Here is a 22,963-nt window from a genome sequence, read left to right on the forward strand (position 1 = left end):
GACTATTTTTTTTAACACTCCCCAGATGATCTATAGTGGGTGTTGAGAACCGCCCTGCCAGCCTATGCGTGCACACAGAGCTCTGAGCCTCTCCCAGCTCATTTTTGTCTATGGCTCTTTTCATAGACAGCAGCCTCTTAAGGTGAAGAGTGCAGGAACTCTGATCCTTTTTGGACAGGTGAGGAAACTGTAGCTCCAAGAGGTTATATGACTTGCTGGAGTCATATTGGAACCCATGCTACCTGCTTCACCCCCTGCTTAGCAGTGGCAGGTGGGAGATCCACATTGTGATCCAGCGCTGAGGAGGTTGGACCTGTGGCTGCCTTCACAGGCTCCATGCCCAGCTGTCAGTGAGACCCCCAGCTTAGTTGCTGAAGAATTGATTAAGACTGTGCAGGTTTAGTTTTGTTTTTTTTAATCTCACAATACAAAGAAAGCCAGTCTAAAACTAGTCTCTTTTTTTTTTATAAATTTATTTATTTATATTTTGGCTGTGTTGGGTCTTCGTTGCTCTGCACGGGCTTTCTCTAGTTTCGGTGAGCAGGGCCTACTCTTCGTTGGGGTGTGCGAGCTTCTCATTGTCGTGGCTTCTCTTGTTGTGGAGCATGGGCTCTAGCCGCATGGACTTCAGTAGTTGTGGCATGTGGGCTCAGTAGTTGTGGCTTGCGGGCTCTAGAGCGCAGGCTCAGTAGTTGTGGCGCATGGGCTTAGTTGCTCCACAGCATGTGGAATCTTCCCGGACCAGGGATCGAACCCGTGTCCCCTGCATTGGCAGGCGGATTCTTAACCACTGCGCCACCAAGGAAGCCCCTCTTTTTTTCCTTTTTAATTATCTTCTTAATCATACATTTTCTTTTGTGATAAAGAAATTCAGCCACCACCTGAAAAAACCTACCACCTGAATACAACCTGTGTTTTTATTTTGGTTTATGCTCTCCCAGTCATTTTCCTCTGTATACTTAAATATGTACTTGCACATATAGTGACTATATGGTTTTTAAATTTCTGAGGCTCTTGTTCTATAAAAAAATGTTTTTTGTTTTTCTGTAAAAATTATGTATCTACATTGCAGAAGCTTTGGAAAAAGAAAATCAACACAAATCGCAGCATTATGACATCATCTATAAGCATTTTGTATTGTTGCTTCTATTTATCGTTTATATATTATAGCCGTAACAATGGTGTGTGTACACATTTGTTATGTAATGTGTTAAATGTTATTGCAGACTTTATTTCCATGTTGTTTTACATGTGCATGACATTTGAGTGAATGGACCATTATTTATTATTTGGGGATACATTTGCCTCTGTCTTCTTTAAAAAGGGAGGCGAGCTCCCCTTAAGAGGCAGACTTGCCCATCTTGCTTCTGCCCTTGGGGGGACACTTTTCACAGTCTGCCCCACTTTCCAAGCCAGGCACTATCCCCACTGTTGATAATCGAGGAAGTTCAGGAGGGCTTGTCTGGTGGTTCTCATTAGGACCCTTAGCTTCAGTCCCAGGAGGGACAGACAGGCTGGGAGTTAGAGTTTTTACCAAATCACACAGCTGGGGGCAGGGTAGTGGTGGTTCTTCCTTAGAGTAAACTCTTAACTAGAGGACCTGCTTTTAGCTGCTTATCTTGAGAAGGATGTAGGGAAGCTGGCAAACACCCAGAAGTAAATAGAGCAATTTATTATTATAAGAGACCCCCTGGGACAGGGTATAGGAATTAAGATTGCTCCATCTCTGGAGAAAGCTGCCTCCTCCGTAAGTTTCCAAGTCTCCCTGGCCTTGGTGCACAGAGATTATCAGCCAGCTGCTCTGGAAGCAGGGGCTGTGTAGGAGGCAGTGGGCAGCAGAGGCCCAAGCCTTGTCCAGGCGCCTGGTTTTAGTCCCAGCCAGCTACATCTTTCTGTGCTTGGCGTTCTCCTCTGTCAGCTAGTACTTGTCAGCAGACTTCTCAGCATCAGCAAGAGGATGAAATAAGATGATGTGTGAATAATTAGGAGCTTTGGTAACTTTGTCAGTGCTCCACAGAGCTGGAGAATTATTGTTATGTTGATGCCACCAGGCATTTTGCTGAGCCCTTGCCCTTGTGGAGCCTGCAGCCTCAAGGACTCATTCTTCCAGTGGCCCTTGTTTCCGACCACATCATTCTCCCCTCTTCAGCAACCCTCCACACTCAGTCTTTTGCCTTCTCTCTGATTTTACCGTGGAGGTGCTAAAATTGTATCTGGTCTATGCACCAGGAAGGATTATAGTCAGACAGGAAGGTGGTGGGTAACCAGGAGATCTGTTTAGGTAGAACCAAAGGGATGGGCCCTCTGGCCGATTCAGGACTTTCTTCACAGCCATGGTGTCTAGGAAGCCCCTGAGATTTTGAAATGAATTGCACAGGTTCTAAAGGGAAATTGGCAGGGGAAAAAAATGGCCTCCATTCCTCTCCCCTAAGGGACATTGGGAGGAAGGCGTTTGTCTATCTGGCCTGGACGTCAGAGGGCTTCCACCCTGGCTTCCCAGTACTTCTCTTTCAGCTCTGGGGCCTGACAGTTGATGGAGCAAGCTCCCTTGTCAGAAGGTCTGATTGGAAAGGGCCAAAGGATTAGGACAATACCTGGGGAAACAGAGTCAGAATTTCTGTTTGGGGTACTGAGGGTCATTGGAAGGGGTCAGCCCCTCCATCACTGCGTTGTGGGCCGAGCCAATCCCCTGCATAGCTTTGGTGTACGGTGGTTCAGTGGTTAGTCCTACAGCAGGGTGCACTGGTCACCCCATCCACCCCCCACTGAATGCTGTCTCCTTTCCTGCTTCCAGATCATCGATCCCAAGATGCCCCGGGAGGGCCTTCTGCACAATGGCGTCCCCATCCCCGTCCCCCCACTGGATGTGCTGAAGCTGGGAGAGCAGAAACAGGCCGAGGCTGGAGAGAAGCTCTTCCTTGTCCTCTTCTTTGACAATAAACGCACCTGGTGAGTGGGTGCTGCTGCTGGGAGGGTGCACCAGGATGCAGGCCAAGGGGCCCAACCAGGTGGCTGTTCTAATGCTGACGTGCCGGAGAGGTACACAAAGGGGCTGTGGACTCGGCCACCCTGCCTCCACCCAGGTGAAAGTGAAGGGTTACCTGCCAGTAGCTGGTCTGCATTTGCCATGTTAACAGTAACCTGGTGTTACTAATCACACTGATTAATGGTGTTAATAGTAACTGAGGGGTATTGCAGATCAGATTCCTTGTGAAGCACTCTGAGATGGAGATTTGTATTAGGAGTCATTGGGAAGAGCTGTGAGGGTGAGGGGGCGCAGCACTGGGCAGAGGAAAAAGTTGAACTGCAGTGCACTTGTTGCAGAGGCCTCAGCTCATCCTGTTTGGAGCTCTGGAGCTGGGTGGCTCATTAGAGATGTCAGGGATTGGGGCTGTGCCTTTGTACCCCCATGTCAACCAGTCATTGAATGCTGGCTGCCCCTGGGGAGGGGGGTGATATTGATGGGGGTTGATTCCTGGAGCAGGACTCACTTGAGAGACTGTAATCTGCCAACACTCCCAGCGGCTGCAGGGAAGCATGTCTCAGTCCTGGGCGGAGAGTTCTGGGCAGTGCAGGATCCACCGCAAGGGGCTTGTCTGCTCATGGCTTACAAACACCAGCAGGAGGATTCTTTCACCTCTGCTTCTGTAGAGTGAGGAGGTAGGACTAGCTAATAGCTATCATTTATTGAGCATTTACTCCATTTCTTTATGCAAATTGCTTTACATGCATGATTTCATTTGGTCCTCATTTAAATCTTCATTAATCCCCTCCCAATCCATTTTACAGATGAGGAAGCTGAGGCTCAGAAAGCCAAGAATCCATAGCCAGAACTGGGATACAAACCAAGATCTGGCTCCAAAGGCTGGGCTCTTAGCCACATGTTATATTCACTCAGGGACCTTTTAAAAAACACCAGGTGCAGGCCCCACCAGAGATCATTTCATCGATTCCTGACATCAGCTCCACTTCCTAGCTGTAGCTCCCTGACTCCACAAGGCAGGGTGAGGCTCAGAGCCCTCCAGATGACTCAGCTAGTCTCCCTGGGGGCACACGGGCTTCCCTCTGGCAACCATCTAAGCTGAGTGAGTGTCCTGGGCCCAGCTGCAAAATAAGTCACTTGGTGGCTTCCTGCCTGTGGCATCCCAGTCTGCCTCCCTCTGCCCTGTCCCTCCCCCGGCTTTGCTGGTCCTGGGCAAGTGGGTCCAGAAGAGCCTCCTTTGGGACCCACCATGGTCCAGCCTTCTTACTGTGCTTGTATTTTAGGCAGTGGCTTCCGAGGGACAAAGTCCTGCCCCTGGGTGTGGAAGACACTGTGGACAAGCTCAAGATGCTGGAAGGCCGCAAGACCAGCATCCGCAAGTCAGTGCAGGTGGCCTACGACCGTGCGATGATCCACCTGAGCCGAGTGCGGGGACCCCACTCCTTTGTCACCTCCAGCTACCTGTAAGGGCAGGGCCTGGCCTGCATCTGCCTGCCCTGCCTCCGTCCTGTGGGGCATAGAGAAGCCTCTTCCTGCCCCAGCCAGACGTACGGCTGGCAGCTTGCCCCTTCCATGGCAGGCCAGGGACTGGGCTGTATCCTCCCCAAGGACAAGGCCCCAGTTTGGACTAAACTGCATGGTTCCCCTGGTGGGCCTGCTGTGTGCCAAAAACTCCCACCTGAGCTCCCTCAGGGGCTTGTCCACTGAAGAACCAGTTAGAAATAGAAACAGCTGTGAGGCTTGGGCCCAGCCGAGGAGATAGACCTGGCCCCAGAAAGCAAGAGGTCTTGGGCTTTCTTAAGGGTGTGCCTGGCCCCTCCAACCCATTCCCAACTAACTACACCTCAGGGTGAGTGAGGCTCTGACACTGACCCCAGAGGTGCTGTGGATACACTAGGGTCCCACGGGGAATCTCACAGAGCTCACCCTCTCTCTCTATCACCCGTCCTCATACCTCTTCCCTGTCCCATCTTCTGTACCTCTGCCCAGTCTCTCTTTTTCCCTTGTTCCTTTCCCGACTTCCTCTTGTGCCAAACTGACAGAAACCATCACCAAACTGATCTTTTTCTTTTTATGGCTCATTCCCTTTGAGGCCAGCTGCTAGCCTACCACTTGGGTGACCCCTTCACCAGTACACCTCCCCACCCCCTTACATGTGCTACAGACAAACAGCTGAGGCCAGCCTGTGAGAACTTGCCTGCTTAGATTGAGGCAGGGTCCCTCCAGCCCTCTTCTGTCTTGCAGAGAGGTGGGCTCAGGCTGGACGGGCTCCTGTCAGCAGACCAGGCTGCTTGTGCCAGTGTCCATCTGTCCACGTGGATTCCGAGGGTTGTTGGGTGAAGCTGTGCCCTTTGGCTGGGTCTGCCCTTTCACTCCTCCTAGCGTCTCCTCGTGGGCTTTTCCTTTTCTGCACCTGCAGCCTCTAGCCTCTCTCTCTACCACTAGGGATGGCGTGGGGCCTGCAGTCCAGCATCTTCCTGTCCTGCGCTCTGCCCTGCCTAGCCTCTGCTGCTCTGAACTCCAGGGAACACAGTCTTTTATTTCAAACCCCCTGTCCCTTTCCCTCTTTTCCTTCAACCCCCTCTCCACCTTTACCTTCTCAAAAACAGAAGGGAAAAAAAACTGTGAAACGGGAATGCTGACTGACAAACCAACACAACTTTCAGAGGCTTCGATGTCTGTTCTCTGGATGTTCCTTTTCACCTCTTAAGCACCAAAGTTGCAGGGCCAGGTTGCAGGCCACTGATTGCCATGTTGATTTTTAACCTGACGTTCTTTTTAATTGTTTTAAATTTTTCATAGGGGAGTTTTGGACAAAACAAAGTCACTGGGGAGATCACTGCCATTTTTACACACTTTTTAAAAATACAACCAACCAACCGCCACGACTTCTTATACGTTTGGGACATGAGCCAGAGTTTAAAAGGGAACCAACAAAACTCTCTATAACATAAAGGATGGGGTTTTGGATTTTGTACAATAATGAAACTACAATACAGCCTATGGCTAGGGAAGGACATAGTGTATATAATTGTAAAATACTGTTCTAAATTATTCAGGCCTATAGTTTCCATTACTGGAGTCCTCCATTGTGTGGCTGAGTATTTTAAATGCACACAGTGTGGTTTATTTAAAGGAGCCAATGTGTCCCCCCTCCCCAGGTAGTCGGTCGGCTGTGGACTATGTGACCTTCGTCTCAACCTGTGTTGTAAGATCTCGGGGCTTTCTCTCTCTCTCTTTCTGTGTCTGTCTCTTCCCCCCAATACTTTCTTAGTCTCTTTCTCCCTTTTTTTTTTTTTCAGTCTCTTTGAATCTTTCAGTCTCTCTCTGAGTCTCATTTTTAAAACTGCTCTTTTAGAACGGGAAACGGCTCAGATCCTGCTGTGGCATGGGGCCTATGTGTCTCAGTCGCGTCTGCTGTGAAGCACACGATGCTCTATTTATTGTAGAAAGTGACTTTATTTGCTTTCTAGAATTGTTTATAACAGATGGTATAAGAGAGGTAATAAACAGAGAAAAATCTATGCTTGTAAAGAATACAAAAGTTAATTTTACCTACTGTAATATGACTGTCTTAAACTTATTTTCTCTCTGAGAAATAAATGTTCTAATGGGCAGCAGTTGCTGTGTGTGTTTGATGTCGTCAGTGGGGCCTGCCCTTCTCCTCCTAATCTCTGCAGCCCTCCCCCTCTTCAAGACACCAGGGCCTATTAAGAATGGGGTTGTCTAGCTGTTGCAGACTCCCAGCTGGACAGGGCTCTGTCTCTCTGTCTGCCTGCCCGTCTGTCTCTTGGACCCCTGGGAGGGGTGCAAGAATGATTTCTGACGTTTTCCTCCCCAACAGCACTGCCTTTTGGGAGGTGTGGAAGGTCCAGCCTACTTCCCACGCCTTGGCTGCTCTGTAGCCCCATTCCTTTAGGAGCATCTGCTCCTTGTTCAGTGGGAGAAGTGGCCCTTTGGACATCTCGGGCACCTGTTCACCAAGCTTGCAGAATTGGAGTGTCTAGGCTGCTGCCACCTCATTTGACATTATTGCCATCCCCATTCTATAGAGAGGGAGGGAGCCGGGACACACAGAGAGTCAGAACATGAGCCTGACTCCTTTTAGAGCTGGAAGCGAGCCTTTAACTTACCTGGTCTTCATTTTGCAGATGTGGAAACAGACCAGCAAGATTAAAAAACTTGGCCAAGGTCAGCCAGCCAAGAAATGGTGGCAGAATTGAGGGACGACGATCTGGCCAAGGCTTTTTTTGTGGGCTCCATAGCATTTCAAGGCTATGCTGGCCTGTTCTGTACCTCCCTCCCCTCTCTGTGGCTCTGGCTCCAACATTTCTGGAAAGGGATATCTTGAGCAGAAGCAGGAGTATTCCCTGAGACAAACTGTTTGTTGGGCCTAGGATAGCTTTTCCTTGACCCATTCTCTCTGGTTCTGCCTGGCTCCTGTGCTTAGCTGGGAGTTATGTATTTCAGTGTGTGGCTGGAGGACACAGGAGTCTCCTGATCGCCTGCTCCCCAGGGCCTTTGAAATCCTTATTGAAGTCACTGAAGTGTAAAGGCTGTCAATCTGGTATAACATTAACAAAGTCTCTCTAATGTACTGATAGTCCTTATATTATGTGTTATGCAAAGCTACACACTCCTAATCCCGCGAAGCTAACAACCTGATTTATAAGACACATTGCAGACAACTCTGAAAAAGCTTCCAGAAGAATGAAGCAATTAATTCAAGTGGGGTTAAAAATACCTATATATGAATTTATATTTTGAATTACAAAAGCAATTTAGAGCGAAATTACAAGCTCACCCTGTAGAACATTTTGCAAATAAAGGAAAAATGACCAGATGAGTAGGATTTTAGTAGAGAAGGATAAAAAGAAGTCATTGTAAATAGATGAAGCAGCTTAAACAAAGGGCAGCCTCTGGGAGGTATGGTGTGTATTCCAACTCCAGTGACCAACTGCCATCCCCTTTGACTGGAAACAATTTAGGGAGTGAGGCAGTGTGTTGGGATTAACAGCCCTGTCACTCACTTGCTGTGTGACCTCAAGCATGGTACTGGGCCTCTCTGAGCCTCTCTCAGACTGATTTAATAGAGGACCCCAAAGCCAGGGTGAGGCATTAGTACATGGTAGGTGGCAGCATCTATTGAAGGATTTGAATAGGGAAGAAACTTGATTGCAGCTTGGCAACTAATTAGACATCAGAGTCGAAAAGGAGTGTTATGGCAGGGTCACTGTGTGGCTGGAGGGACCAGCAGTGGGTTTGCGGGTGAGGATGGAGGAAGAGTTTAGTTCCTGATGAGTTTATGTTGCCTACAGGACATCTGAGAAAACCCCCCAGCAAGCAGATGGAACTGGACCTGGAGTTCCAGAGGAAGGTAGGAGCAGATGACAGAAATGTGGAGCCACTGAAGCCCATCAGTGTAGTTAGGAGAATGGCCAAGGGGAGGGAGGGGCAAGGGCAGTGCTGAGGAAAGCCCCTTATGTTTAGAGGATGGGGCTGGGGGACAGAGGATGGAGACAGCGCCTTCAGAGATATCTGGTCCTCAGGGAGGGCCTGACACAATGTCAAACCCTAAGGATCATCTAGCCACCAACCCACCCCCCCACCAGTTCATTTCACACAGAGTGGCAGGTCAGGTGTGCTCAGCATCACAGAGCAGGAAGAGGCAGTGCTGGATCAGAATCCAGAACCTAGCACTTTCTACTCTCTCCATACCCACATATTCAGAGCCCTAGAAGTGAGTAGACGTTTCCTTAATTAATTTTATCACTGCTGTTATTAAAATTCATGGCCTCAAGTCTGAAATATGATACTGGAGCATGTAGAGGCACTCTGACCAGGAAAAGAAAATCTCACTTTCCTAGCAAGTTAAAAAATATCATTAAAAGCATTTGCCAAAACCCTGGTCAGCTTGGCCACTTTCATTAATGTAATAGTTGCTATTAACACTTGAGTGTGAATTTGCTTTTCAGATAGACTCTTCTGACCTGGCCAGGCTGTGAGCTTTGAGAGAAGAGGGGGTGAATGGTAGGACTGCTAGGCTCTGGGACAGGTGCTGAAGGGAGATTGAGTATGGGAGCCTTGTCTGCCCCTGGCTCTGCAGGCTCTCCACGGTATCTGTAGGGCAAGGAGTGTGAACATCTGGTCCTGCCAACTGCAGACAGTCTGGCCTTTACCAGGAAGAAAGGAGGGAGGTCTTTGAAGGAGGAAAATAGTTTCTTCAAAAGATGGGGAAGAAGTTTCTGCCTGACTGTGTGGTGGAGGAGAGGGGCCAGGGAGGTGTGTGTCTGAGCCAGAGCTGGAGGGGAACTCTGACTTGACCTTGGCACTTGGGGGTTCCCTTCTGCTTGTCCTTTCCCTTAAAGGGTGGAAAGAAAAAGATAAAGATGTATTTGTATTTACTTATATTTTGCATGCTATATTATATATATTGCAATATAATTACATATATGTTAGTATTCTCTACAGTTTTAATATTCTTAAGAGGGCTAGGACTCACAGGCTACATGGAGTAGAAAAAGCTAATTGTCCCCAAACTTCAGAAGGGTTGTTGTGTTGTTATTTCAAAGAACACTGTGTGTCCTTTGCTTGGCACCTGTAAGGCTGGTTGGAAGTGGAGGGTTTCAGTCTAACTCCCCTCATTTCTGAAGCAGTGTCTGAGTTCCTTCCTCTTTCTTTCTGCTTTGTATTGGCCTCTTTTGTGGCCGTAAAGATAGTTGGGGGGATGAAATGTTGATGGTTCCTGGTGGGCAAGAGTGCAGGATGCATAGGGGTCCAGAGGAGGGCCTCCCCACCCACCCCAGCTTCACAGTCCAGAAGACTGCCAAAGGATTTTATCTGAGCTGGTCACAAAAGAATATAAAATTTGTTATTTGCTATCTAATTTGGGAAAAGAAAATTTTTTAAGTGCAAAGGAGAAAGTAAGACTATTTTAACCACTTAGAAATAACCATTTCCACCATTTTAATGTAATTCCTTACTGTCTCATTTTTTCTAGGTAGAGCATGCATGTATTTTAGTTTCTTGTACTGGGTTGCTGGGAAATCAGCTGATAGCTGTCTGCAGTCACTGCAGAAGTTCTCAGCATGACTGGAACACAAGGCCCAACAGCTCTTCTGCCCAAGTTTAACTTTTCCTCACTTGCTAAGTATCATGAACTGGCCTGTGCCAACCATTGCCTGTTATTGTTTGCTTGTTCCCGTCATTTTGCTAAGATATTGGTAGACTCTAACAGTTGAAATTGAATAAGAGCTATAGTTCTCCATCCTAAGAACTTTTGCTGTTGGGGGTACATTTCCATGGAAATAAGTCTTGGACCAAATTCCACCCCATGTTCAAACGCCTGTGAGCGAGATGGTCCCTAAAAGGCCATATACATTCTTCTTCAGCTTGAGAAGTTCTTGCTCTCTGCCCTCTGGTACAGCACCAGCACCTGGCATGAAAGGTCATTCCAAGGTGGACACAACACACTTTTGAGTGCAAAACCAGCTGCTGAGTAGGCCTGTCAGGGGGCCAGAGCAACAGAGCTTTAGACCAAGAAACAAATTTTGTTGTTTTTGATACAACTTTACATACAGTAATTAAGATACACAACCTTGAATCTCTGTGAATTTTTACATTTGTAACCATCCATGAAACCACCACCCAGATCAAAATACAGAACATTTCCGGTGCCCCAGAAAGTTCCTCATGTTCCATCCTAGTCAATATCTACTCCCCCCATCCCCCAAGGGTAACTACTATCCAGGATTCTATGACCATAGATCCATGTTGCCTGTTCTTGAACTTCATATGAATGGAATCAGACAGTGTGTGTACGTTTTTGTCTGGCTTCTCTCATTCAATATCATGTCTCTGGGCTTCATTCCTGTTATGCACGTAGCTGTAGCTTGTTTTGAGTAGTATTCTATTGTACAAATATACCATAGTGTGTTTATTCTCCTGCTGGTGGACATTAGGTTGTTTCCATGTTGAGCTGCCATAGTAACACTGCTATGAACATTCTTGTACATGTCATTTGGTGGACACAATGCTCATTTCTCTTCAGAAAATCCCCAGGAGTGGAATTGCTAGGTCACTGGTTGGGTGTGTGTTTAGCTTTAGTAGTTCTACCAAACAGTTTTCCATTGGTTGGATGATTTACACGCTTGTAGCCGTGTACGGCAGTCCAGGTGTTCCACATCCTTGTCAGCACTTAGTATTGTCAGCCCATGACGTTTGCTCTAGACCTGCTTGTTGAACGACTTCCGCTAAGAGCCATCATACAGCAAGGCTTCTTTCTTCCTGTACAGCACTACCTTGCTCCCAAGGGAGAGTTATGAACTGCCAAGGTGTTTTCAACTAGGGAACCCCCCATTGAGGGGATGGGTGAGGTGGGAGAACTGATCCTGTCCTGTGTGGCTCAGCCTTCTCTTAGCACCTACCTCTGTACTATGGTGCCACCCAGATCCTGCTTTGGCTCTTTGGGGAATAAGGAACTTCTTAGTTCAGAGTAACACAATCCTCCCTGGGCCCCTCCTCCTCACCCCTGGCCATTGGACTCTGGGGGACTGAGCCCAGCTTCAGGGGCTTCCTTTCTCATACAGACCCACACTGCCAATACTTCACTCCTCTGGCATCCTGGGTACAAGCAGGGCAGAAGGCACCCCCTGCACATTGTGTCCAAATCCTTCCTCGCCCACTGGCTGGTATCTGAAATTCCATTTGCACTGCATGCCTTTACCTCTCAAGGCCATGATCCTTGGGGACATGCCTGTGGCCCTGGTTTCCTTTGAATTATTGTTATCCCAGCGTGATAAAGAATGTGCGAGCAGGTCTTGATGAGGCAGTAGAGCAAAGGACACCGGGTCCTTGAGGGGAGGATTAAAGAGGGGATGAAAAGGGCCTATTTGCTTTTGGCTGACCTTGGTGACACAGACACACATTTCAGAGCCATCAAGGATGACGGCTCACTAAATCGACTTCAGAGGAATTGTTCAGATCACAGGTGGGCGAAGGTCTGAGATAAGACCATAGGGTCAGGGGAAGAGACCCAGAGAGGGAGTCTTGTTTGGGAACAAACCTCTGGAAACAAAAGATTGCAGAGCCTGAACTGATGTGGGCAGTCGTGTGAAGCCAGCCCTGTCCTTAGGTGCAAGAACGTGTTGGGGTCTAGGCCAAGCTGTGGGCTGAGGACACAGGCTTCCCTGGGCTGTCCAGTGGGGCTTCTGGGTCCACTTATGATTTTGGACACACTCCCAATGTTTTGGAAGGTTTTGGCGGCCAGAGCCCCGCCATTCCCCCTCCTCCTGCCCCTGTCCTTCCCTCCTCCCTTCCTCACACCCTCCCTTCCCTTTCTCCCTCCCCTCTGTGTCTCCCTCTCTCAGTCTCTCTTCAAATTTTATTATTCTTTATTATTTTTAACTCTAATTGATTTAAGTGATTTAGAAAATTTAAATATTCAGGAAAGTCTCCCTCCTTGTCCCCAGCCTCCTAGTTCCCCTCCCAGAGGCAACCGATTTTTCCAGTTGCATATGTAACTTTCCAGAGGTAGTTTAATATCAGCGTATGTGTACACATGCACACATGTGTGTCTATGGGTGTATGTGTCCCTTTTTTTATACAAATGGTAGCACACTGTTCACATTGGTCTAGCCCTCATTTTTTAAATTGTTTTTATTAAATATTGATTAGTTATAAAAATAGTAGTTATACAATATATATCTATTAAAAAAAAAAACCATGATACAATAAGCCACCTGGTACCTACCACCTCTCCTAGGCAAAGAAACAGGGCCTTTAAAATCCTCTTTGTGGCCCTTCCCAGCCTCACCTTTTCTTCCCCTAAATACTGTCCTAAATGTGATGCTTATCATGCCCTTTTTTCCTTTATAGTCCTGCCATATGTTCATGTCGCCATACAATATGTATGGGGTAGTGTCTCACCTTTTTGGATTTTGAAGAGAAGGAAGTGTACTGCCTGCAGTCTTCTACAGCTTGCTTGTATCCCAGCCACGATTAGATTAAGGGTCTTGAGGTTCAGTTGAGTGATGCCAATCATTTTCACTCTGGTATGGAATTCCATCGTATGAAGACACCACAATTAAGTTTTCATTGCACTATTTAAGGACATTTGGGTTGCTTCCAATTTTTTGCTGCTAGGATCAGTGCTTGTGTGAATGTTCTTAATTTTTTCTCCTGGTGTGTATGTATGTTTGGGGGGTTGGTTGGGGTAAGGATTTCTGTGGGGCATTTGCAGGGGCCTAGGGAACATACATTATTGATAAGGGCAAACTGTTTCCCAGAGTGGTTGTGTCAGTTCACATACTTGCCAGCTCTTTGAGAGTTCCCTTTGCTTCACGCCCTCGCCGATGCTTGGAATTCTCAGTTTTTAAAATGTTACAGGCTGATATATGTGGGATCATAACTCATTGTGGTTTAAATTTTTTATTTCCCTGGTTATGCACTTAGAATTTTTTTACTTAAAATATATTTTGGCAATTGTCCTATATCAGAGCGGTAAGGACTTCCTCCTCCTTTCTTGGACTGGAAAGTGTCCATCATATGGAAATCTGACTATTTAACCAGTTCCTTATTGATAGACATTGAGTTGGCTCCATTGTTTTACAGTCAATTCTGCAATGAATAGCTTTGTATAGAGATGGTAAAGTGTGTCTGTACCTGAGGGAGTCTATATGTAGGTTTCTTACATAGGGACCTTCTGAGACATTTAGATGAAAATGGAAGATGGTTTTTGCTCCCCTCTGGCCCACCACCTGTCCGCTTCCAGCAAATTCCCTTAATTCCCCAAGTTCCCAAGATGGGAACTGTATCTGTCCTGTCTTGTTTCACCACCACACCTTTTCTCTCAGATGGTAATGCTCATCTTTCGCCCTTCCCTCTGAACCAACCCAGAACCAACTTGTTCACCCCTACACTCCACCCCCCCCCCCCCCCCACCACACACACACAGATTCCTTAGGGACGGTCCTACCCCGGCATCTCCTTCTTAGGACCATCCCGATCTCAAGAATTAATATTTCCTAATGGGGTGGACTTTGCCTGGCCCTGAAGGAGAGGATAAGAAAACTGACCGCAGCCCTTACAGAATGAATAGTCTCAAAGGGGGCGGAGCAACAGATACATAAAACAACCAGGAAGTCAGTCGTAGGACAAATCCCAGCCCAGTATCTATTGGCTGTGCTGCCCTGGCAAACCTGGGCCTCATTTTCTTTATAGAAAGAGGACAGTAACCCTTCTCTGGGGCTTGGGGCCCAGTGGGGCATATGTTCATGCACTTGCAGGTCATAGCTTTCCTTGTTATCAAGGACACTTCTAATTCAAGGAGCCCATGAAAATGACTGTGGTAGACGCAAGTTCAGGGTCTGAGAGCATCCAGAGGAAGGGGAAGGAAGCCCAAATTGGCATGTCGGTTCACAAAGAACTTTTCCTTATTCTGCTATAGAGCCCACATATTCTCTCTTTGGTGGGTGTTTTAGGGGGCTCTGAACTTATGCAGCTATAAAGCATGCTACAGTGAACAGCCTTGACCTCAGGTCGTCTGGTATGAGCAGGTACATCTGCTGGATGAGGCTCTAGAAGGGGAGCTGCTGAGTGCACTGGGCACCATTCAGTACATCCTCCCTGAATCTGCTCATAAGACTCAACCATAAAGATACTTCTTCCTTCCGTAATCAGACTCCCTTAGCACTTTCTCCCATAGACTCTGGCTGTCTGGGTACATGTCCTGTCTTCTGGGCACTTGTTTAGGGCGAGAGCAGGCCTAATTTCATTCTCCTGTGCTCAGCACACAGTAGGTGGGCACTCAACACAGGTGAACTGAGTTACCATTAACCTTCATGGAACATTTCCTCATTTGGTCCTCAAAACGACCTTGTGTGTGGGCCTGGCAGAATGATCATCCCCACTTTACAGGTGGGTAAGCTGAGGGTCAGAGACACCCTGTCTTGCCCTTGGCCATACTTGATCTTGGCCTCAGGCTGAGGAGGAATGGAAACCCAGGGCTTCTGACTCCCAGCACAGATTCACTACCCCTGGGCCACACTGCCTCCCAGGGGCTGTTGAAATGCAATTAGCTGAGGTAGGACCCTTGTCTCAGCCTTACTCTCTGGCTGTTTTTCCCTACACAGAACTAATGGCCAGGGCCTTCAAAGCCTTATTTTCTTGTTTATTTGCCAACAAAGATTAGAAAGATCAGAATATCTAACCAACATTTTTTGAGTCCTCACACACACTCCAGGCAACCTCTCAGCTCATTTACTTTTCAGAAGCTGGGACATTATTATCCCCCTCATACAGATGAGGTTAAATGAGTGGTAAGTAGCAGAGCCGGGATTTAAACCCAAGCAGAGTCCACTTTCTTAACTTTTCTATACCACTGGCTCTCAGTCAATGGCTTTTAGTATATGACACTAATGGATTATCATTATAATATTATTTCAAGCCTCTGTTGAAATGGTGGCTCTCTGCTTGGTATTTTAGGGATGACAGGAAGGTCCTTGGGGGAATTCCCTGGTGGTCCAGTGGTTAGGACTTCACGCTTTCATTGCCGAGGGCGTGGGTTCGATCCCTGGTTGGGGAACTAAGATCCCACAAGCTGTGCGGCATGGCCCCCCCCAAAAATTTTTTAAAAAATAAATAACGTGCTCATTTTACAAAATAAAATAAAATAACAAACAAAAAAGGAAGGTCCTTCACCCATAAAAATCTAAATACCTTCCCACCAGTTTAGGGCTGCTTGTGATTGCACAAGTAGAGCTATATCCCTTAGGCTGACAGCTTTGATCCTTCATGAAATGAGATACTCCCAGGTCTTTGTCAACTTTTTAATGCTCAGTCCTGCTTTTCATGCCATGAACAGCTTTCTCCTTCTCTATAGTTCTTACAATAAAACAGAAGAGGTTTTCCTCAAATGTAACATTAAATCACACTATTAAATATGACGTTACAAACTCCTCCTCTCACCACTGTCACTATTTACAAATTATCTGAAGGTCCTATCTCCTGTTACAGAAACTGGATTTGGATCCGTTTGCCTGACACACAGCAAAGCCAATCTACTGACCCCAGGTTGTGGTGAAGAAAAGTACAGTGTTTATTGAAGGCACTGAGCAAGGAGAGCAGGCAGCTCATGCTCAAAAGACCCGAACTCCCCAGCGGCTTTCAGGGAAGGGTTTTAAAAGGCAATATTAGTGCTGTGGGTTGCATTCTTCTGGCTGGTTGGTAGTGAGGTAACAGGGTGAGGTTTTGGGAATCAACATCATCAACCTTCTGGTCCCAACCGGCCTGGGGGTCTATGTGCTTGTGGACAGCAGTTTTCCTGGTTGGAAGCGGGAGAAGTCTGGTTTGTGTAAAAACGGTTTAGGAATGTGTGTCAGACCTCGTTATCTATATCTTTCAGGGAACTGGGAATTCAGTGACTCTGCTATGTAACTGATTTATAGGCTAAATTGTTATGTTTCCTAGCCCAACAGCTATTCTTTGTTTCTGTGTGTTCGAATTTCCTAATCTTTAACTCTTGAGCCAGACTTTTGAAACTGAGGGGGGGCCTGAAGCAAAGCCTTTTACCTCAAGAGATGGGGAACATGGGAGGGGTGGCTTGTACACCCGAGAGGTCCTCAGGTGTCCCACACAGTTTCACTCCCACCTCACTGTCTTCTGTCCCACTCAACCTGCCACTACGCTCAGTGCTTTCACCATCCATGTGCCCGATCCACTGATGCTTTGGCCTCCCTGCTCCATGGCCTCCTCTGCCCCAGTGATCTTATCTTCCCTGGCTCACTACTCAGCCCCACACTCAAGCCCTAGGCCCTCTGAAGATCCCATGTTCAAAACTCTTTCTAGTTCTTCTCTTCAAGCCTTTACTCCCATGGGCCCCATAGTCCACTGATCTCACTACCTTTCACTGTCCCCTTCAAATCCCTTCTCCCCTCCTTTCCCTGCCTCAACTCCATCTTAGTGATTACAACTCTTCTCTTGTCTACAGCCTCCCCTCCCGTACCTCAAGCTTTCTAGATTGTACTCACTTGGCAAAACTCCAGCCCAGTTAAATCCAGCTCTCGGCCGGCTCCACCTGCTCCGCTGTATATTTTACTTGTTTACTTTACTTGCCTCTGTCTGCCCCTATACAGACAGTCCCTATACAGTCCATACACAGAGCAGTGGACTGAGACACGGTCCCTGCCCTCTTGGGGCTGACAAGGTAAATGTGCATGTTTGCTGAGTGCATTTCTTTCAGATGGTGGAAAAGGATCTGAGAACTTGTTTATGGTGGTATCTGGGGGCAAAGTGGAGGATGGAAGTCACATTGTGTCCAAGGAGGAACAGAGGAGGGGGAGAAGGGTGAGGAGGACAAGCAGGGGACTCCTCAAGTTTGCCCAAGGAAAATGCTGCTGTTCCTTCCTAACTGACTCTTCCTGTTCTGGGAGAAGATCTTGAAAGAGTTCTTCATTCTCGAGCCCAAATTACAGAATTCTAAACCTTTACCAAATTGTTGTTTCCTGCTAGTCTTGGTCACTTAAGGCTTCCAAGAAGACATTTGAATAGCCGTGATTAGCAGAGAATTGAAGCCCAGAGAATAGAAGGACACTGGCGGCAGAGCCAGGACTTGAACCCAGTATCCTGCCTGCAGTCCTGAGTTCTCTCCAACTGTCTGCTATGCTGCCCTGCTGTGCTTTCATTTGCCCAATTGTCCTTATCCTTAAAAGAAGGAGAGAAAATATTTTGTCTAACCCACACTGAACACTCTTGAAAAACACTGTGGAAGAGATTTGTTACCAGTTCGGGTCCTTGGACTCTTTAATCCATAGACATTGATAAGAGGCCAGACGAGGAATTCAGGCAAGGCTTTATTGGGAGCAAAAACAAATAATGGGTACCCTTGCTCGCTCTTCTAGGAGGGTGGGCTGGTCCCTTACATGGGGTGATGGTAGGGGCGGATTGGTAGGTCGGGCCAGAGGGGTAGCTTAGGTGGTCTGCCCACCCCCTCGGTGGGGCTGTGTGCAGGAGTCATGCACAGGGCTCACCCTGTTTTTCTCCTAGCACCTCAGAAATAGCAGTAGGTTTATGGCCTTTTTATGTCTTATTCTTCATAATTGCCCCAACTGTATATGTATATAGTTATTTTTAGTCCCTTATAGTTTCTTTGTACTGTGTCGCTCTGGTAGCAGGTCCTAGGTCCCAGCCTATCTTAGATTGAAGGATCCAACAAGGCTCCGGCAAACCTGTATGACATGCTTACAGAGTGACACACATTCCCTCATCTAATCCCCACGGCAGCCCCCTGAGGTTGGTACTGTTATTACCTCCATTGTGTGGAGAAGGAAACGGAGACACAAGGAGGTTACACAACTACACACACAGGAAGTGACGGAGCCTCTGTGTGATTCAAGAGCCTATGCTTATAACCTTGATGCTCTAGGGTCGTAAATGCAACACAAAAATGACTTTTCAATTTAAGCAAATTTTTTCCCCCGAAAGGTTTGAGTCCTGTCAACAAAAGGGACTCTGACCCTCTGAAACAGAAAGCAGTGTGGGAAGGCAGGCACTCCTTGTTAAATTGTGTGCTAGAGATGTTTCAGCCCCAAGCCTGAAGGGGAAGTGCCAGGGGACAGGGGAAGGGGAAATGACACTTGGTTTGTCCCCTTTTGTGCCAGATGCTGTCTGTACATTAGCTCCACGCAATTCTCACAGTGGGCCTAGGTCATGTGTTCCCGCAGCTAGTTGGTGGTAGAAGTGGGATTCAAAACGTACACATTTTACACTATCAAGAGGATTCCCAAGGCAGTGTTACATAGGATGTGTTTAAACACCACAAATAAGGCATTTCTGGGTCATGAGCTTGGAATTCAAAGTAATCTTGGTTAAGCCCCAGCTGAGGCTCTGATCATTGCATTCTTTCCTTCCTCTTTATCACTTGAGAACTGAAAAATTTTGTACAGACTAGACTTTCCACTGAGATGGGTAGAAGAGTTTGAACCAACTAATCGCTAAGTTTCGACTCCAAAAAAGGAAACAACTTGTTCTAATTTGCCAAAACTTAGGTCAAATACATTTTTTAAAAAAACTGAATTGTCCACAGGATCCCATTTGGCATTTTTGTCTTTTTAAAGATCAGTTAACTAACGGGAGGTTTCTAAAGAGAGCCAGCCCAGAGTGATAGAACGGTGGCCTGGGGGTCAGGACTCCTGGGTCCTGGGCCTGGCTCTGGCTTGGGCTTGCTGTGTGACCTTGAGCAGGTTACCTCCCATCCTGGGCTTCAGCACTATGAAATAAAGGACTTGTGTCTGATGAGCTCTCTGTTCACCTCTAGACCTCAAGTTCTAGGATAGGATCATGGGCTCTGGACTCAAGACACGGGAATTCAAACCCCTGTGTCATCATTTACTAGTTGGTAAGTGAGCATGTTGAACAAGCTGCTTGACTACTCTGGGATTCAGTTTCTTCATATGTAAAATAGATTGATAATACCTGTCACGGGGTTGCAAAGACTGAATGAGAAAATTCCATAGTTCCCAGCACGAACAGAAGATGCATTCAATACTGGTTAGACACAGCAATGATGAGGGTTCTTTATATGTTATTAAAAATCAATAAAGAACCAGATCATAAAAATCTAAGCTTCCACCAATTAGTACTTATTGAGCACATATTCTTCATTTGTGGTGAAACTTTTGGTTGGCTGCCCAAACCATCCCCAGCCCCTTCTTGGCCATCTCCAACCACAGAGACTGGAAATCCCGATATTCTCTTTCCCAGCCTTGCTCGAAGCTTGAGGTGGCCATGTGATCCATGTTTTGGCCATAAGACATAAGCTACTGGGTGTCTTCTAGGAAAGTTTCTGTTCCCTGCTATAAGGGACAGTTACCAGTGGACAGCCCCCTGCTGCTGCCCCTTCTGTTTTTTTTCCTGCCTTAAAAATATATTACGTGGAGCAGTGGCAGCAGTCTTATGATCATGAAGCACAATCACAGGGAGGAAAAGCCAACAAGCCAAGTGTATCAAAATGTAAGGCTGGAAAGAGTCTGGGTCCTGGATGACATTGTTGAACAGAGAAATCAGCCCCAGCAGCTGCTGGCTGTTAGACTTCTCACTAAATATTAAAATACAAACCCTGTTTGTTTAAGCCACTGTCATCTGGGCTTCCTGTTCCATAGCTGAGCCCATCCTATCTCATACATCATTCAACGAACATTAAGTTTCTACTAGTTCTAGGCACAATTCTAGGTATGAGGTTTACAAGAAGGGATAAGACATCTTTGAGGTTTTACAGCCTATTCAGGAAGACAGCCAAGCTTTTTTTTTTAATGCAATGAAACTGTAAGTGGTGGTACAATTGAAGTCTCAAATGTTAGCCTGAGCACATAAAGGAAGGGGTAGACTATTGCTTCTAGACTGTAAAAACTTTCAGAACAGATACTTTGTTTTTCTTACCAATACATCTCTAGCACGTCTCTTTGCATATAGCCAACACTCAATAAATATTTGTTGGATTTGGTAACTGTTCGTTTGGCTTACCCTGCATGAAGGATGATCTCACTTCTGTGCCCTTTTGAAGTTAAGTGTGGCCACAGGACTTGCTTTAGCCAATGAAATGTAAGCAGAATCGAAAAGGGAACCTTCATGCACTGTTGGTGGGAATGTAAATGAATACAACCACTAAGGAAAAGAATATGGAGATTCCTCAAAAAATTAAAAATATAACTACCATATGAACCAGCAATTCTACTTCTGAGTGTTTATCCAAAGAAAACAAACCCACTAATTTAGAAAGATACATGCACCCCTGTGTTCACTGCAGCATAATTTACAACAGCCAAGATATGGAAGCACCCTAAGTGTCCATCAATAGATTAATGGATAAAAAAGAATGAAATCTTGCCATTTGTGATAACATAGATGGACCTAGAGAGTATTATGCTAAATGAAGTAAGTCAAACAGAGAAAGACAAATACCATATGATTTCACTTATATGTGGACTCTAAAAACAAAACAAACAAACATAATGAAACAGAAACAGATTCATAGATACAGAGAACAGACTAATGGTTGTGGGGAGGGGGGTTGGGGGATGATGGGTGAAACATAGGTCCATTTTAGGCGGAAGCAGGTAAAAGCCAGTGCCGATCTCTGTGCTCTCTCTTCTCCCTTGCTGTTTGTTGCTGGAACATAAACTAGCCAAACCTGACTAATACAGTGAATGAATAATTAATTAAATGAATGAGTGAATTAATAGCAGCAGCGTTGGGAATGGATTAAAGGGGTGGGGACACCCAAGGCAGGAAGTTTGGGGCTGACACTATTGGTTCCCTACCCTCTTCACGCTCTTCTAATTCCTGCTGGCAGAGCCTGCATCCCACTATTGAGATTGAAACTGCCAAATGATGGCTTTCCCAGCCTCCCCTGCAGCTAAAGCATGAATGTGTGACCCAGTGCTGGCTAGTGGACCCCAAGGGAGAGTCTTCTGGGGGGCTTTCTGGAAAGGGCTTTTCTCTTAAATAGAAAGGGCAGACTTTCCTCATTGTGTAAGCTACTCCACATTGACTTTTCTGTTACTTGCAGCCTAAAGCACCATAACTGATACAGTATTGATTGCTACAATGTGGCAGGAGCCCATGTGAGAGATGAGGCTTAGTTGAAAGGATAGAGAGGAAAAGATAGAGCTGAGGAAAGCTTGGAAGTAAAATCAATAGGACTCGTGACTGATTGGGTGCAGGGGTTGAGCTGTGTGCTGTGTGGAATAAAAGAGGTTTAAAACCCAGTCACTGATGTCAAGGATCCCAGTGAGAGAGATACATACTGAATGAAAATACCAACTGCACGAGGTAGCCTATCACGGGCCAATGTGTACTGTAGGAGCTGTGAGGAGGGAGGGATGAGGAGGCAGCACAGGACTTGAAGAATGGCTGGACTTTGGGTTTGGATGGATAAAGAAGATGATGATAGTCTGGGCAGACCCTTCCTAATATATCTTAGACCAAATTTTATAGCTAGTACTTTACAAATAGTCTTTGTCTTAAAACTTTCATTTTTAACTTTGTTTCAACCATTTTCACATAGTAGATGAAAGGCAATAGAGGGACAATCCAGTTCAATACCAGATGTACTTCAAATGTAAGCATCATTTAAAATATGGCTACTTAATAAATCATTAGGTAGATACGCTGTAGGTCATTTACCTATTTCCTTGCTCTCAGATGCTATGGGTTTTCAATGCTTGAATACCTAAAATAGTGCTCTCGTGGGACTTCCCTGGTGGTCCAGTGGTTAAGATGCTGTGCTTCCATTGCAGGGGGCGCAGGTTCAATCCCTGGTCGGGGAACTAAGATCCTGCATGCTGCCACACAGCATGGCCAAAAAATAGAAAAAAAAAAAATTAAAATAGTGCTGTGGTGAGCTCTTTTGGCTAGAGTTTTTCTATGCCTTACATTATTTCCTGAGGATAAATTTTCAGGAATGGAATAACTCATTCAAAGAAATATTGAAAGCAGTGAGCCTCACCCAAGACACAGCTGCTATAATTCTTGGTAAATAGCCAAATTGCCCTCCAAAATGCTTCTATCATTGCACATGAGATTTTTATTTAACATGAAAAATGAAAAACTGGATCACCTGACTCAGGAAGAACTTAGTATGTATTATGGCTATTTTCACCTTGTGAGCTTCGCCCTCAGGACTCTCTTTTTCATCTTAGGTTCCTAATAGTCAGGGTGGGCTGCTCCTGTTCTGAGCTCATATGGTCTGAATACATGGCTTAAGTTGGAGATATAGTTAACTGAGCTAGAAAGCAATATGCTTCCTCATCTTTTCTTGAAACAGAACTCCAACCCTTCATCAAAGAGCTAAACAAAGTAACCATTAAATAGCCAAGTAAATAATTCGATGTGATGATATATTTTTAAAAAGTAAACTCTTAGGTTTAAATAATAATTAGGTTTCTTGAGAAATGAATGTTTCTATTCTTTTCTCACTAATCCTGA

General features: G+C 46.1%; 1 protein-coding gene across 1 annotated transcript in view; it reads left to right on the forward strand.

Annotated features, from left to right (window-relative positions):
* The window catches only part of BRPF3 (bromodomain and PHD finger containing 3), a 31,305-nt gene extending 24,702 nt beyond the window's left edge, over window positions 1–6,603 (forward strand). Inside the window, exons 11-12 of the mRNA XM_065884761.1 lie at window positions 2,795–2,949; window positions 4,267–6,603. Coding sequence (XP_065740833.1) covers window positions 2,795–2,949; window positions 4,267–4,450 — 339 coding nt within the window. The 3' untranslated portion in view covers window positions 4,451–6,603. The remainder of the gene's footprint in view (window positions 1–2,794; window positions 2,950–4,266) is intronic.
* The last annotated feature ends 16,360 nt before the right edge of the window (window positions 6,604–22,963 follow it).

This window comes from Phocoena phocoena, chromosome 10 (genome assembly GCF_963924675.1).
Source record: "Phocoena phocoena chromosome 10, mPhoPho1.1, whole genome shotgun sequence".
Taxonomy (NCBI): Eukaryota; Metazoa; Chordata; class Mammalia; order Artiodactyla; family Phocoenidae; genus Phocoena; species Phocoena phocoena.